Source organism: Hippopotamus amphibius, chromosome 9 (assembly GCF_030028045.1).
Source record: "Hippopotamus amphibius kiboko isolate mHipAmp2 chromosome 9, mHipAmp2.hap2, whole genome shotgun sequence".
In the NCBI taxonomy this organism is placed as follows: domain Eukaryota; kingdom Metazoa; phylum Chordata; class Mammalia; order Artiodactyla; family Hippopotamidae; genus Hippopotamus; species Hippopotamus amphibius.
In genome coordinates, this window is record NC_080194.1 from 101,096,715 (window position 1) to 101,114,700 (window position 17,986).

A 17,986-nucleotide genomic window follows, 5' to 3' on the forward strand; every position below is an offset into this window, starting at 1 on the left:
TGATCAAGAGCTGAAGAAATGGAGACAACTGCTGGTCACACTCTGCAATTCCACAGCCCTTCCCTCTTCTGCCCCCTCCCTGTGTCTGCTTCTATTCTCCCTGTGCCTCAGCCTTACCTGTGGCAACCAGCCCCAAGAGCTCCTGTCACTGTGGGAGAACAGTGCAGTCAGCCATGCAGATGTAGACAGACAGCCATAAGAATCAGAGTCCAATTGTTCTGTTCCTCCTGCACAATGTGGCACAAAGGAGAGCTTATTCCAGGAAAAAGGGCATCTCTGAGTCACAAAATACATAAAGATACTACACTAGATTTAAAAAAGAAAAAGACTGGGAAATACTCCGGGAAAAATGAAGTCATCTGCAGCCTAAGATCTTAGAAGCACAAACAGGAAATGAGGTTCCACATAAAATAACTGGAAGAAATCAAGCTGGCTAACATGCATTGCATGGAAAGCTTCTAGCAAATTAATTAAGTATAAGGATTAAGAAGTTCACAGGGAAAGGGTAGAAATCATTAAACTGTCAACTCTGTCCCCAGAAAAGACTTTAAAAAAAAAAAAAACACACTAAAGTTTTAATAGATTAAAAATAAAAAAACACATATAAAAGCAATACTGATACTACCTAAAATTACACTTTCAGGAACCTGAGAGATATGACTGATCCCATTTTACAAGAAAAGAAACTGAGGCTTACAGAGGCTAAGAACACAAGGTCCGAGGGTACAGCCAGCAGGTGTCCGAGCCATATCCAAACCTAAACTTCTTGGCTTTTAAGGACAGTGTCTGATCGACTATGGGATACTTGTCTCTCACAGTCCAAATAAAGAAGAAAATGAACGTATTTTTAGTTTATCCTTATGACCACGAATGGCAGCAAACTTAAATAGAAATATCTACTTTCCTTCTCCAAGTACCGGCCTTTCATACATTCTAGAAGCCCCGCACGGGAGCAACGGCCACCAGACTTCATTATACTAAAACAGCTAGTTTGGCGCACACTGGCAAGAATGTGAGCTGTAGTGTCAGAAGGACCCAAGTATAAATACCAGGCACAGTACTTCCTGCGTGATCTTAGACACATTTTACCTCACCATCTCTGAGAAACAGTTTTCTAATAAGAAGAACTCTCTCATAAGGCTACTAGAAAGGCTAAGTGAGTTCATTCATATTCACCCAGCCAATGTGTTAGGAAGTGAATGGGTGCGGGAGAAGGAGGTAGGGAAGAAGTTGCCCCGGCCAAAAACACACATAATACAGTCAAATCTCCTCATAAACATACTAATGACAAGCCTCCTGGGAAACAAACACGGTAAATCTGCTAGCATGACCGTCCTCATCTATGAGATGCTGATACGATGCACCAGGTTTGTTTATAGTGTGTGGATTTAAGGGCTAGGTCTCTGGGGTCAGCCTTGTAACTATACCAATGGCCCATCTGTGTAAGTGACAAACCTCATATATCACTTAGAGACTCAGGTTAATCTGGGCCAGAGCACACTCTGATGTGGAGCTGTGAAGTTGTGATAGAGGTCCCAGACCTCTTCCTACTTCACCTGTACCTTGTGATTACCTTTGTACTTGAAATTACCTATTAGCAAAGCCTGATATTAGGTGTGGTAGGCAGCTTCTAAATTACTGGTTCCCAATACAGTAAGGTCCCTACATACGAACCTTCAAGTTGTGAACTTTCAAAGATGCGAACGTGTATTCGCATGTCCAATCACCTAAGTTAGTTCACGTGCCTGGCGTATACTGTCATGTGCATGCATCCTCTACAAGTAGTTATGCTTTTGTGTACTTTACTGTACAGTACTGTATAGAGCACAGTAGTACACTATTTTTATTTCAAGCTAGATCTGCAAGAGGATGACTTCACCGAACTCCTTGCTGTGCAACACAAGGAGCTTACTAATGAAGACCTGAAGGAACTGGAAGCCCAGAGAAAGGACGAAGAGAGACAAGAGGAAGAAGAAGTAACTGAAGAACTGAAGAGATTCATGATGCAGGAAATGGCAAGGGGATTTTCTTTATTTGAGAAGGCACTGTTAGTTTTTGAGGCACAGGACCCAAACTTAGAATGGTACACAAAGGTTGCAACAGCTGTTCAGAATGCAATCCAATGCAACCGTGTCATCTATGATGAGAGAAAAAGAGCTGCTACCGAGACATCGCTGGATCTTTTTTCCAGAGGGCAGACAGAATTGAATCCAGCAAGGAACCAGAACCTGTGCCATCAGCATCAGGCATGAGTGGAATTGCAGCTTGCCCTCCATCTCCTATTGCTGATGATCCTTCAGCTCTACCATCTCCCACCTCGTCTCCCTCCTCCAGTCAGTGATTCTTTCTTGTCAGTTCACTCAATCCCAGCTCCTGTATGTCAGCTGTTGTACTGCTCTACTGCACTTTTCAAGGTACTGTACTGTAAGACTTAAAATGTTTATTTTTTGTGTTTGTTTTTTATGTATTATATGTGTGAAAAGTATTATAAACCTATTACAGTACATACTATTGGGTACCTAGACTAACTTTGTTGGACTTAAAAACAAATTGGACTTATGAATGTGCGCTCGGAACGGAACTCGTTCGCATGCAGGGGACTTACCATAATCTGGGCCTCCTGGCCAAGATGAAGTGTTGACATTGGTCTTGGCATGATTTTTGGGGTCTGACACCAAAAGCAAAGGCAATAAAAGCAAAAAAAAAAAGTGGGACTACATCAAACTAAAAAGCTCCTGCGCAGAAAAGAAAACCATCAACAAAATAAAAAGGCAACCTACTGAATGGCAGAAAATATTTGCAAACCATATATCTGATAAGGGTTATAACATCCAAAATATTCAAGGAACTCACACAATAGCAAAAACCAAAGAATCTGATTCACAAAATGGGCAGAGGACTTCAGGAGACATTTTTGTAAAGAAGACATACAAATGGTCGACAGGTGTATGAAACGTCACTAATCATTAGAGAAACGCAAATCAAAACCACTACAAGATATCACCTCACACCTGTCAGAATGGCTATTATACAAAAGACTGGAAATGACAAGTGCTGGCAAGGATGTGGAGAAAAGAGAACCCTTATGCACTGTTGGTGGGAATGTAAATTGGTGCAGTCAGTATAGAAAACAGTATGGAGGTTCCTCAAAAAAATTAAAAATATAACTACCATGTGATCCAGCAATTCCACTTCTGGCTATTTATCCAAAGAAAACAAAAACACTAACTCAAAAAGATATGTGCACCCCCATGTTCACTGCAGCATTATTTAAAATAGCCAAAATATGGAAACAACCTAAGTGTCCACCAGGGGATGAACAGATAAAAAAGATGTAGTACATATTTATAATGGAATATTACTTGGCATTAAAAAGAATGAAATTTTGCCATTTGCAACAACACGAATGGACCTCGAGGGCATTACGCTATCAAAATAAGTCAGGAGCGCGTGGGGCAAAAATAGATTTAAAAAAATAATAAATGAAATTTAAGTCAGAGAAAGACAAATACTGTATGATCTCACTTATATGTGGAATCTAAAAACAAACAAACAACAAAAAACCAAGCTCACAGATACAGAGAATAGATTGGTGGTTGCACGAGGCAGGAGGTAGGGAGTAGACAAGATGTATGAAGGGGAACAAGCTTCCAGTTATAAAATAAGTCATGCAGATATAACGTACAGCAGGGCAACTATAGTTAATAATATTGTATCGTATATTTGAAAGTTGCTAAGAGAGTAGATCCTGAAAGTTTCCATCACAAGAAAAAATATTCTATAACTATGTATGGCAATAGATGTTAATCAGACTTATTTTGATAATCACTTTGCAAAATATACAAATATCGAACTGTTATGGTGTATACCTGAAACTAATATAATGTTGTATGACAATTATTAAAAAAAGGGGGGGGCTTCCCTGGTGGCGCAGTGGTTAAGAATCTGCCTTGCTAATGGAGGGGACATGGGTTCAAGCCCCGGTCCAGAAGATCCCACATGCTGCAGAGCAACTAAGTCTGTGCACCACTACTAGTGAGCCTGTGCTCTAGAGCCTGTGAGCCAGAACTACTGAGCCCACGTGCCGCAACTACCGAAGCCCACGCACCTAGAAGAGAATCCTGTGCAAAACAACAAAGAGTAGCCCCCACTCACCGTAACTATGGAGAAAGCCTGCGCACAGCAACAAAGACCCAACATGGCCATAAATAAATAAATAAATAAATAAATAAATAAAATTTAAAAAAAAAAGAAAAAGACGGAGTGTGACTTCTGCGTCTGGGTCATAAAAGACATTGTTGCTTCCACCTCACTCCTTCTCCCCTTTCATTTGCTCTTTGATGAGGCCAGCTGCCATACTGTGGAGAAGTCCTCTGAAGAGGAGGACCACATGGAAAGGAACTGAAAGACACCTCTAACCAACAGCCAGTGAGAGGATGAATCCTGTGAACAAGCACAGGCGTGAGCCTTAAAGTACCTGTGATGCCTTGACTGCAGCCTTATGACAGCCCAGGCGCCAGAGAACCCAGGTGAGCCACACCTGAATTCCCGACCCACAGAAACCATGAGATAACACATGGTTCCGCTTCCAGCCACTAAGCTGTGGGGTAATTCATTATAGCACAATAGATAAGCAGTATGTTCTCTCTGATTCATGAGTCTGACCTGAGAAACTAACTGTGTTCTCTCAAGTGCCTACTCCATTCCAGGCCCTGCTCTAAGTGCTCTGGCAACATCAATTAAGTAGACCAACTCCTCTGCCTTTATGGAAAGAAAAAGAAAAAAACAATAAATATAATAAGTAAATGCTCTAGTATTTTTGAAGGTGTTAAATGCTATGGAAAACAGAACACGTAGAGCAAGGTAAGGAGGAGTGGCTGGGCAGTGTGAAGAAAGACAGCCATGTGGATACCTGAGGAAAAGCATTCCAGTGGAAGAAACAGGCCATATAAAAGCTCTGAGGCAAAAACATGCCTGGCATGCAAACAGCAAGACCTGTGTGGAGCAAGGGAACACGCGGAGAGAAACAGGAAATAAGACTGGAGGGGGTTGAACAGTACAGGCCCAACAGGTCAGTGGCTCTTTGTCCGAGTGAAATGGGAGCCATCAGAGGAGTGTGCTGCAAGGATCACTGCCTGCTGTGCTGAGAACAGACGGCAGGAGAGGAAGCAAGTGCGAGGTGGAAGTGCGAGGAAGTAAGAGACTCCTACGAAATATCAGCCCCCTTATTTACCTCTATAGCTACAGTGGTCATATTCTAGCCCAGCTCCATGCTTTTGGATGCAAAATAATGCATTGGTTTTGCCCTTTTTTTAAAGCTTTAAATCCTAGATAACAACAAACAAAGGCAGAAGGCCAGGGGAGGAAGCACCAGCCTCTACCTAGGCGGAGCTGACTACACTCAGGATCTTCAGTCAAGAAATCAAAGCAGTAAGACTTCGCTAGCAAAGACTGTTCCTATCTTATAGCTAAGATATACACATATACACGGTATGCTTCAGTAAATTAATGCTCGTGGAAATCATCTTTTCACTTTCAATTTACAAACCAATTAAAGACACTATTTAAAAAATTCTCATTAGATAATGAGAATTTTTATCTATTCCATGAGGTACTAGTATTTTCCACAAACAAACCATGGACTCTTCACAAGTCATCACATTAGAAATTTTAACTACTTCCCATCTTCGTATTTGCTGTCGTTGATCTAAACTGATGCAAGCCAGTGTGCAAAGAACTGGCCTCTGCTGCCCCCTACTGAAACCACATTTTGCTACCTAAATCTCCCACAATGTCTCAGATCCACAAAATGCAGCCAGGCAAATAAGGCTCAGTTGAAATACTGCTGGAATCTTACCACTACTCTGGAAAACCAAACAGTTATCTATAAACTCCCAACTGTTTATACATACACAGTTACATACAAACTCCCATCTTCCACCCACAAACCCCTACTGCCCACAATAAAAGCATTTTAAAAATTAGGAGTATCTGGTATGTAAGGATTTTCCATTCCCAGATCTTTTTTTTATTTTCAACTGGGCATTTTTATAACAAACAGAAGAGCTTCGTTTTATGAGTACCAAAACTACAAACCCTAAAGACATTCACTTTCAAGTGGTAGAATGTATCACAGGACACAGCTTTATAAAACTGTATTCACATTCGTTGCCTCACTTGCTGAGATCATTTTGTTAAAAGGGGGTGTGGAGGGCTTCCTAGGTGGCGCAGTGGTTGAGAATCCGCCTGCCAACACAGGGGACATGGGTTCGATCCCTGCTCCAGGAAGATCCCACATGCCGCGGAGCAACTAATAAGCCCATGTGCCACAACTACTGAGCCTGTGCTTTAGAGCCCGTGAGCCACAACTACTGAGCCCATGTGCTGCAACTACTGAAGCCCACACGCCTAGAGCCCAGGCTCCGCAACAAGAGAAGCCACGGCAATGAGAAGCCCACACACCACAACGAAGAGCAGCCCCCACTCACAGCAACTAAAAAGAAAGCCAGCGCACAGCAAAAAAGACTCAACACAGCCAATAAAATAAAAAAAATTTTTTTTAAAAAGGGGGTGTGGATAGTTAAGAAAAAAAGAAATTTCTCTCAATTGCTAAAGATCAAAAGAATTTTAAACACGTGAATAAATTAAAACAGAATAAAGTACTTAAGGCAAAAAGTATCTAAATCACCCTTTATTTTTAGCTAAAACATAGAAAAGAAAAACACAGATTCCCCAAACCTTAGCTATTTTGTCACAAAGCAGTGAATTCATTTCTCAATATTCATATATTATAGTTCACTTTCAAAAGCAAACACTGTCTGGCAACCTAGTTTTAATTACATCATATACACAGGATTTTAATCAATTTCAAATTTTAATTTAGCCTTTATTCAATTCAATTATCCAGTCTGATGGCCCACGAAACTTTCTAATTATCTCTAAGCCCATTAATGGTGACTTTTAACTTTTTGCAGTTTGGTTATTTTTTATTAGACTGCCAAAGAAAAAATAAGCATTACATATCCTAAACCTTTCCACTAACTACACATCTAAAATAGTCAATTCAAAATATTTTTAATTGGTTACAAAGGGTCACACAGGCTTGTACTTTAAAAATTAATGACCATATTAGAAACTGCTTTACAATAGTTTTTCAAATTGGTATTCTCTCTTCAAACACAATCATTGTGATGCTGTACGTCCTCTTTATCTCCACAGTCATTAAAACCAACTTAATGCTCACCACAGCATGTTCAACTACATCAGATTTTTAACAACTTCTCCAGGGACCAAGCACCCTGAAATATTTCCCCTTCTTGGACCTTTTCCTGGTATACTGAGACATCCAATAATTTTCACATAGGATAAATAATTTTAAAATACTGCTAAGTATATTCTATAAAGGAATCAGCTTACCCTGTCCATGCCCACACCATTAGCACATCTAAAGCGCCTGTCTGGCCTGGTCCAATACACTAATGAGAGACGATACCCACCACCCTCACCTAACCAGAGGCCCACGGGGCCACAAAATGCAAATGTGTGCATGGGTACATGCACAAATTCATAAGTGCTACACATTTACTGAGGAGAATTAAACAGTGGGGAAATTTTAACTCCACCTACCACTACTACTTCTCTAAATATCTCACTATGAAAGATAATCCAAATATGCACCAGCACAAAGACCAATGATGTACCATGTACCTTCCTATGAAGTGGAAAACAAAGCTGCTGCTCTACCCATGTCCCAGCTACTTAGATCCCACTAGAAACCAAAAGGCAAGTCTGTCTGAACATACAACGAAACCATACACAGAGCCTAGTTCTAACTCTATTATTTGCTCAAATTATACAGTTAATTACAATAAAAAGACTTAATTTTGAATCCTCTAGTACAATCCTACTGTTAAATAGTTTTACCTTTCACTACTGTACTATACTCCCTCCTTTCCTTCTTCATGCTGGTCAAAAGAAATGCACTTACTTTAAATGAGTACATTTTGATCATAGCCCATGTTTAACAGCCCACAGGGTAAATCTGAATCAACCGAAAAATATTTAAACATTAAAACAGTTTATGAAAATTAGAAAATGAATAGGAAGGAGGAGCTCTACGTCTTGTTAGGCTGCAGAAGAACAGGAAAAATCTCCACTTCAGCTGAAACAACAACCACAAAATTCACCAAATACGAACAAAAAAAATTTTTTTCCCTTTAAAACCACCCAAGAATGGTAGATACAAAGATATTTAAGAGAACTAAACTCCAAAGGGACTTCCTAGATGAGCAAAGGATAGAGGACACTTTCAAACTTGAGGCCACTGGCCGAAAGGGGTGCAGGGCAGGTAGAAGAGAAACCCTGCTGGCAAATGACGGATGTTGCTTAGATAAGGATTTAAACCTGGGGTCTTAAAGACACTGCCACCCCGGGGAACTCACTAAACAGACATTGGTGGCTTACAAATCAGAAGTAACTGAGTCCGTTTAAACCAACAGCAAGTGTTTCTTTCAACTTCAGGCATTAACGGCTCACTAACATCCATAGTACAGACACTCACTCACGCAGCTTGGAGGAGAAAGGAATGTAAAACCAACGAGACAGTCCATCGATGGCTAATCACAACCAATCACATTATTCCTTAGGTTGCGTCCAATTTTTTTTCAAACAAAACATACCCACATTTGAAGAACCTCATATTTGAATCTATGTGAGGTAAAAATGCCTGTCAATAACGCCTACAGAAATCTCTGAAGGAAAACTTTCCTTTAGTTGGGGGGGGGGGGGGGGGGGAGAGTTATGTCACTCAGAAAGATTATAACCTCTCAGGAGATAAAAACGTCTACTTCCTCTTGCGTGTGTAAACCTAAGAGAGCTGTCATTTGTTCTCATGACTGCAACAAAATTAGAGACAGGAGTAAATAATCAATCACATTCTCCTGAAGTTACATATTTTACAGTCTGCGTTCCCTACAGGGTTCAGGATGAACGAGGTCAGGAATCACGTCTCTTCGGCTTGTTATGTCTCCCACTATGCACAATGCCTGGCACTTCACACGTATTGGTCTCTGTGGGAATTATCGCGTCCTTCGGTGCATTCCCAATGCATCTGTGGACAGGGATGCATCCCACGTCCCTCTACTTCGCCGCCATCTTTTTCTCCCCTACATGTATTGTTAAATCCATACAGAACAAATAAATGAGCGAACCTATATTACTCTCTCACCTCTAACGTCTTTACGATTTTCTATTTCATGGTTTCATTATATGAACCTATGGTTCTTTGGTTCATCAATTTTAAGCGAAACGTATTTTAAACATATACCAGGACTATTTGATAGAACTTTTCACAATGATAGAAATGTTCTATACCTGCTCTGTTCAATATGGTACTAACTGAATGTGGTTATTAGCAGTTTAAATGTGACTAGTGTGACTGAATTTTTATTTTAACTTAATTTTACTTAATTTAAATAGCCACATGTTGCAAGTGGCTGCAATACTGCATGGCACACAGACCACTCAACTTTAGGGAATAATGTTTAATTATTGACTAGGGGCTCAGCATTTGGAGATGCTTACGGAAAGGATCACATTTTAGGATACAGACATGTAGGATTCTTGTATTTTCTAGTAGTCCCTCCCTCAAAAAAATTATCAAGAGTAGATGGGATTTGAGTCTGAGTTAAAATACAGAGAGATACATTATAGAGCATGTAGTTAATAGAGGAAGAAATATCTTGTCTCAAGTTGCCTCCCAAGAACTTGTATCTGCCAATCGAAACTGAACCCAATGGTTTCTCCTCTGTGAAGTTTCCCTTCTGTACTTCCTCTAGAGCACTATAAAACTTCTGTCAATACCTCCAATAGTGTATATGCCTCTACTATAGACTGTTTCCAAGGTGACTAAAACTTCCTTAATGGAATGGACACTATATCTGATTTTCACGCAGAAGCTCACACTAGACATAATCCAGTACCTCACACATGGTTGGTCTTTCATGAATGGTTACTCAGTGACAAAGAATGAAATTTGAGGTCAAAAGATCTGAATTCTAGTTCTGTTTCTGCCATATACTTAGTGATCTTGGGTCTAACACTTAATTGGTTATTTCCAACTCTTAACCATTACAAATGTCAGTAAGATGAACATTTTTATAGAAACCTTATTAAGATCAATTGCTGGACGTGGAATTACTGTGGAGGCAAAAGGAAGAACTCTAAGGTTTTTGATAAGTACTACCAAATACTACCCAGGAAGATGCTACCACTTATAATTCTACTCGCAGCACACATCTCCCAACTTCACTGCACCCTCAACAGCAATGACGTAGCATGTTATCCTTTTCATTCATTCAGATATCTTTCTATGCCCTTTACTCCCAAATGACTGACTTTGCTATATTCTTTTCCAGACAGTTTCCCCACATTTGTGAGCAAACACAAGGCACTTTCATGGCGGGGGGGGGGGGGGGGGGGGGGCAGGCGGGCAGGGCTGGAAAGGGAGTATTTGGGAGTAGCCACCAGCAGTGCTTCTAATTCCCACACTAGAAAAAAGAAAAAGAGAAATCTATGACTCAAAACCACCTTGTCTCTTATTAGAATCTGTACCAGAGAAGGTAAGAGCACAGATCCAGACTACACGAGTCAGACTGCCTGGGTTCAAATCCTGGCTCTACGGATTTTCAAACAAAATGTTTAACTGCTCAAAACACTCAAGTTTTGTCATCTTTGGAAACAGAGATTGAATAAACAGTCATATCTCATCACTGAGATGATGTTCAGTGAGTAGTTCTAATGAAAAGCTTAGTAAGGGAAAAAGAACAAAAACACTAAAATAAGGTTTTCATGGATTTTTCGGCCCTCATCATGAAGTCTCAGCCATAATGACTTACAAGAGCTGTCCACTTGCTAGCAACCAACATCAAAGAAATACCAAACCAGCACTCACTTACCTGAATTCCTCCATTCTTTGCTTGTATGCAGTTCAGAAAGCATGCTCGTTTACTTAGATAAAACCAAAGCAAAGAAACAGGCCAGCACACCTACCTGGCAGTTCTACCTGCTCTGTGAATGTATGTGTTGGCATCCTCTGGACAATCAAACTGAAGAACCCAATTCACAGCTGGGAAATCTGTACAGAAGGAATACCAAATTGAAAAACCAGTTCTAAGATCTGCCCTGCTGCACTATTTTTATTTTATAGTATTGCTTGCCAGGGCTTTCCATCACATCAAACTGATAGATATCATCTGTGGACACTTAAAAATAAACTTAATTCCATGAACCAAGAGATAATAAACACTTCTCTTCTTTGACAAGCTGAACTAAAATTAATGACAGTGTTTGAACGTGAAGATTATTTTGTATCTGACAGAGGAGAAAGATTGCTTTGTGTTACACAAATAATGAAATATCCTGATAGTTAATAACCTAAAAGAAGCACTTCTCATGAGCTCCCAGTGAACTACGAAACTAGTTTATAAACTTCAATGAAAATTTACTTTTCCTGCTATTTCCATCTTCATTCGAATTAATGATGTCTTTTTAAATCCCTCTCCCCATTTCCTAGCAATAATTACTTCATATATATTTCTGGCTGCAAAAGTTTGTATTCATTTCCAGAGATCCTGGTCTCAACAACTTAAGAGAACTACCTTTAGTCATTTATGGATTTTGCCATAAGGATTTCAGATCAACATCTATCACAGGGAAAAACTCTGAGGAAGGGAGAAGGGGGAGGGAGGGAGGAAGGAGAAAAAGAAAAAGAGAAAAAGAAAGATTCGGTAAGATAATGATAACGTATGGGTATCTATGAGCATAAAAATTATCACTAAGTTGTATAGGCTATTCAAAAGGGTTGAATCTATTTAAAGGGGCAAAACCCAAAAAAAACAGAAAAAAAGATATTTAGAACAATTCTCTCTCGTGGGACCTGAAGTAACTAGGTACCTCAGAAGGCAAGGATGTGTTTCAGGGCTATAAAAAGGAAGATAGGTTGGAAGTAGCATTCAGATCCTCAGGTCCCCTCCTGGATCCTACACATGGGGTCTCCTGAGGAAAAGCTGAAGTCTTATTCTGGAGAAAGGCTCCAAACCAAGACACCAGAGAGAGTGGAAGAAAGAGGCACCAGGGCCAGAGGGAAACAGGGGTACTGAAAGTAAGTCTGAATGCTGACTTGGGCGCCCTCTATGTCTACTTCCTTGCTAGGTTTCTACAGAGCCAGCAGCAAGCTTCATCCTTCTGCTCAGGAGTTTTAAGTATTCTTATCTGGAGAAACTGAATGCTCAAAAGAAACAGATTTTGACACCTTGGTCCTCCACAAGATGATCAGCTCCATCCAAATCCCCTCACGATGAAGAACATTAGTCACAAGCCTCATCCACATACAAATCACTTCAAATAAGCTTCTGGATGCCTCACTGTTAAATATAATAAAAGACACTCAATTACAGACAATCAGGAAAAGTGTCAAAAATGAAAAGACAGATAAAAGAGTAGAAACGAAACACAGCACAAACAGGAACAATGGGGAAGGAAAGAGGGTGGCGAAGTAGAAAGACGTGGAATTTATCCCTCTCCACAGATGCATGAGGAATGCAGCCAAAGAAGCAGTAATTCCTACAGAAAACCAGCTGAACACCAGCAAAAGACCTCAGACAACAAAAAGGACTGCAAAGATCCTGATATAACCAGGTAGGACGGGGGGGCAAAAAAAAAAGGAGAGGGAGGAGGAGAGGAAAGGAAAGGGATGGGTCCCACACCCTAGGGTGGGGGGATCTGAAACAGAGGGGAGATTGCCGAATTTGGGGAAATGTCCCTTATCTGACGGGGAAACCCCTTCTCCAACAGGGAATTTCCTTGGGTAAGTAGGGAAGCACTTACAACTGTTCAAAGAAGGTGAAGCGCCTGAGCTGTGGCAGATGGGAGAGAGTGAGAAACACACAGAGGGTCTGCACCACAGCTCAGCATGCCTGGACTGAGACATCGATTCACAGCTGAACAGGGGTTCTGGGAGTGGGAGCATGGGAACCAGAGAACTGATTCAGGGTGAGAAACATTGTTGGCAGTGGGGAGATGGACCAAGAGGACAGGAGGGGAGAAATCCGCAGCAAAGAGTGCCTACTGGAGAAAGCTACGAGACCATAGTGGCGGCTGGATACTGCTGACTCTCAAGCAGGGATCAGGGGGAGCCATGGGCATAGCATCTCTCTCGGCGTCTGCGAAGGGACAAAGGAAGAACCCCTGTGGGCCAAGCTAATGCACTCAGGGATAACAAAGGCCCCCACGTGGGGCTGGCTTACAGTGCCTGCAGCGGAGAGCCAAAAGCCCGCAGAGTGGGCCAACTCTGAGACATTCTGTTTACACCTGAGCTGCCGGCGTCCCTCTGCAACAGGCACCACCACGCCCGACTGAACCGCCATGACCCAGACAGGGCACCACTGCTCACTCACTCCCAGGGGAAGGAGCCACTATTGTACCCTCTCTCTCCCCACACACCAGCACATACAGACAAACAATAAAGCAAGCTCTGCTGGTCGCAAAAGAATACAAAAAACCCGAGGCAGGTAGAAGGACACTTACAGCTGAGACCCCGAGGAAACAGAAACATTAGTATTAATTCTACTGAACTGGTCCATTCTGGGGTCAGTTCTAGTTTTGTTTTGTTTTTTTTCGTTTGCTTGCTTGTTTTGTTTTTTATTAATTATGACCTTAGTCCTAAGGGATCTACAAGTTTTATAACTTCTTTATTCTATTTTTTATTCTATTTTTATTTTGGGCATTTTTATATATTTCTATTTCTAGCAAAGCTTTTTGGAGTGCTGACTGTATCTCTCCTACCTTCTTTTCATCTCTATTATACATTTCTATTTCTTTCTTTTTATTTTCATATTTCCAGTCACACTATGCTCTTCTATTGCCCTGTCTTCTATCCTTTTTTAGTTTATTTTATCTTAATATACTTATAAGCAATATCATCGGTCTGCCCTGTATCCTTGCTTTATTCTCCAGATGACACACAACTTTGGTATTTATTATTAGGTTTTTGTCTTTATCTTAGTTCTTAGTATAATTGTCTGATTTCATTCTGAGAATCTTCAGTCTGTCTGATGGTACTCTAGCTCTTTAATATATTTGATCCTAGCTTTCGATATCTCCCTCGATTTGTGTTTGTGTGTGTGTGGTGTTATTTGTTTGTTTATTTGTTTTTGCTTTTGTTTCTGTTTTGTTCTGTTTTGGTTTTGAATTTCTGTTGGTTTTCTCTTTGAATGTCTGATAACATACTGGGGTTCTTCTGTCAGGTCTTCCTAGTGCATTATGTTCTATTGGATTCAGTATTTGTGTGTCTTATATGCGTATGTGTTTCCTTGACATAGTATTTATTTGACAACACTTTGCCATCAGTCTGCGGCTTGGACAGTCTTCTTGAAACCTCTTTATTGCTAGGACGAGCAACCTCTGAAGTTTCAACTATCATGAGAAAACAAACAAACACCATGCAGGCAAAGGAGTAGGAAAAAAAACCCCAAGACCAAATAAATGAAGAGGAAATAGGAAAAATGCCTGAAAAAGAATTCAGAGTAATGATAGTAAAAATGATACAAAATCTCGATAACAAAATACAGAAACTACAAGAAACAGTTAATAAGGACTCAGAAGATCTAAAAAACAAACAAACAGCAATGGACAACAAAATAACCAAAATTAAAAGTACTCTAGATGACAAAAACAGCAGAATAACTGAGGTAGAAGAACCAGTAAGTGAGCTGGAAGATAGAATGGGGGAAATAACTGCCACAGAGCAGGAAAAAGAAAAAAGAATAAAAAGAACGGAAGACAGTCTCAGAGACCTTGGTGATAACATTAAGAACAACAACATTTGAATCATAGGCATCCCAGAAAAAGAAGAGAAAAAGAAAGGGTCTGAGAAAATATTTGAAGAGGTTATAGTAGAAAACTTCCCCAACATGGGAAAGGAAACAATTAATCGAGTCCAAGAAACACAGAGAGTCCCATACAGAATAAACCCAAGGAGAAATACACCAAGGCACATATTAATCAAACTCACGAAAATTAAACACAGAGAAAAAATATTAAAAGCAGCAAGAGAAAAGCAACAAATAACATATAAGGGAAAACCCATAAGGATAACAGCTGACCTTTCTGCAGAAACTCTGCAGGCCAGAAGGGAATGGCAGGATATACTGAAAGTCCTGAAAGAGAAAATCCTACAGCCAAGAATACTCTACCCAGCAAGAATCTCATTCAGATTTGAGGGAGAAATCAAAAGCTTTACAGACAAGCAAAAGTTAAGAGAATTCGGCACCACCAAACCAGCCTTACAACAAGTGCTAAAGGAACTTTTCTAGGCAGGAAACACAAGAGAAGGAAAAGACCTACAAAAACAAACCCAAAACAATTAAGAAAATGGTAATAGGAGCACACATGTCAATAATCACCTTAAATGTAAATGGATTAAATGCTCCAACCAAAAGACACAGACTGGCTGAATGGATACAAAAATAAGACCCTTCTATATGCTGCCTACAAGAAACCCACTTCAGATCAAGGGGTACATATAGACTGAAAGCAAAGGGATGGAAAAGGATATTCCATGCAAATGGAAGTCAAAAGAAAACTGGAGTAGCAATGCTCATATCAGATACATTAGACTTGAAAGTAAAGACTATTAAAAGAGACAAGGAAGGACACTCCATAATGATCAAGGGATCCATTCAAGAAGAACATATAACAATTGTAAATACCTATGCACCCAACATAGGAGCATCTCAATACATAAAGCAAATGCTAACAGCCATAAAAGGGGACATTGACAGTAACACAATAATAGTCAGAGACTTGAACACCCCACTTACATCAATGGACAGATTATCCACACAGAAAATAAATAAGGACACACAAGCTTTAAATGACACATTCGACCATCTCAACTTCATTGATATTTATAAAACATTCCATCCAAAAACGACAGAATACACTTTCTTCTGAAGTGTGCATGGAACATTTTCCAGGATAGATCACATCTTGGGTCACAAATCAAGCCTTGGTAAATTCAAGAAAATTAAAATTATATCAAGCATCTTCTCTGACCACAATGCCATGAGACTAGATATCAATTACAGGAGAAAAACTAAAAAAAAAATAAAAACACATGGAAGCTAAACAATACACTATTAAACAACCAAGAAATCACTAAAGAAATCAAAGAGGAAATCAAAAAATACCTAGAAACAAATGACAATGAAAGCACAACAACCCAAAACCTATGGGATGCAGTAAAAGCAGTTCTAAGAGGGACATTTATAGCAATACAGTCCTACCTCAAGAAACAAGAAAAATATCGAATAAACAACCTAACCTTACACCTAAGACAATTAGAGAAAGAAGAACAAAGAAACCCCAAACTGAGCAGAAGGAAAGAAATCACAAAGATCAGATCACAAATAAGAGAAAAAGAAACAAAGGAAACAATAGCAAAGATCAATGAAACTAAAAGATGGTTCTTTGAGAAGATAAAAAAAAATTGATAAACCATTAGCCAGACTCATCAGGAAAAAAAGGGAGAAAATGCAAATCAACAGAATTAGAAATGAAAAAGGAGAAGTAAAATCTGCCACCACAGAAATACAAAAGATCCTGAGAGACTACTACAAGCAACTATATGCCAATAAATTGGATAACATGGAAGAAAGGGATAAAGTCTTAGAAACATACAACCTTCCAAGACTGAACCAGGAAGAAATGGAAAATATGAAGACTGAGCAGAAGTATGGAAATTGAGACTGCGATTAAAAATCTCCCAACAAACAAAAGCCCAGGGCCAGATGGATTCACAGGCAAATTCTATCAAACATTTCAAGAAGAGCTAACACCTATCCTTCTCAAACTCTTCCAAAATATAGCAGAAGGAGGAACATTCCCAAACTCATTCTATGAGGCCACCATCACCTTGATACCAAAACCAGGCAATGATGTCACAAAAAAAGAAAATTACAGGCCAATATCACTGATGAATATAGATGCAAAAATCCTCAACAAAATACTAGCTAACAGAATCCAACAGCACATTAAAAAAATCATACACCATGATCATGTGGGGTTTACCCCTGGGATGCAAGGATTCTTCAACATACGCAAATCAATCAACGTGATACATCAAATCAACAAACTGAAGGATAAAAATCATATGATAATCACAATAGATGCGGAAAAGCTTCTGACAAAATTCAACATCCATTTATGATAAAAACTCTCCAGAAAATGGGTATAGAAGGAAATTACCTCAACATAATAAAAGCCATATATGAGTAACCAAAAGCCAACATCGTTCTACATGGTGAAAAGCTGAAAGAATTCCGTCTAAGAACAGGAACAAGACAAGGGTGTCCACTCTCACCATTATTATTCAACATAGTTTTGGAATTGTTAGCCACAGCAATCAGAGAAGAAAAAGAAATAAAAGGAATCCAAATTGGAAAAGAAGAAGTAAAATTGTCACTCTTTGCAGATGACATGATATTATACATAGAATACCCTAAAGACTCTACCAGAAAACTGCTAGCACTCATTGATGAATTAAATAAAGTAGCAGGATACAAAATTGATGCAAAGAAATCTCTTGCATTCCTATACACTAACAACAGAAGAGCAGAAAGAGAAATTAAGGAAACTCTCCCATTTACCATTGCAACAAAAAGAATAAAATACCTAGGAATAAATCTGCCTAAGGAGGCAAAAGACCTGTATGCAGAAAACTATAAGACACTGATGAAAGAAATCAAAGATGACACAAACAGATGGAGGGACATACCATGTTCTTGGATTGGAAGAATCAACATTGTGAAAATGACTATCTTACCCAAAGCAATTTACAGATTCAACACAATCCCTATCAAATTACCAATGACATTTTTCACAGAACTAGAGCAAGAAATTTTATGACTTGTATGGAAATGCAAAAGAC

General features: G+C 39.6%; 1 protein-coding gene across 2 annotated transcripts in view; it reads right to left on the reverse strand.

Moving 5' to 3' along the window:
- Positions 1–17,986, reverse strand: part of DDX10 (DEAD-box helicase 10) — a 274,783-nt gene that overhangs the window by 232,903 nt on the left and 23,894 nt on the right. For both annotated transcript variants that reach the window (XM_057750938.1, XM_057750939.1), the window contains exon 9: positions 11,050–11,134. In XM_057750938.1, the coding sequence (XP_057606921.1) occupies positions 11,050–11,134 (85 nt within the window). The remainder of the gene's footprint in view (positions 1–11,049; positions 11,135–17,986) is intronic.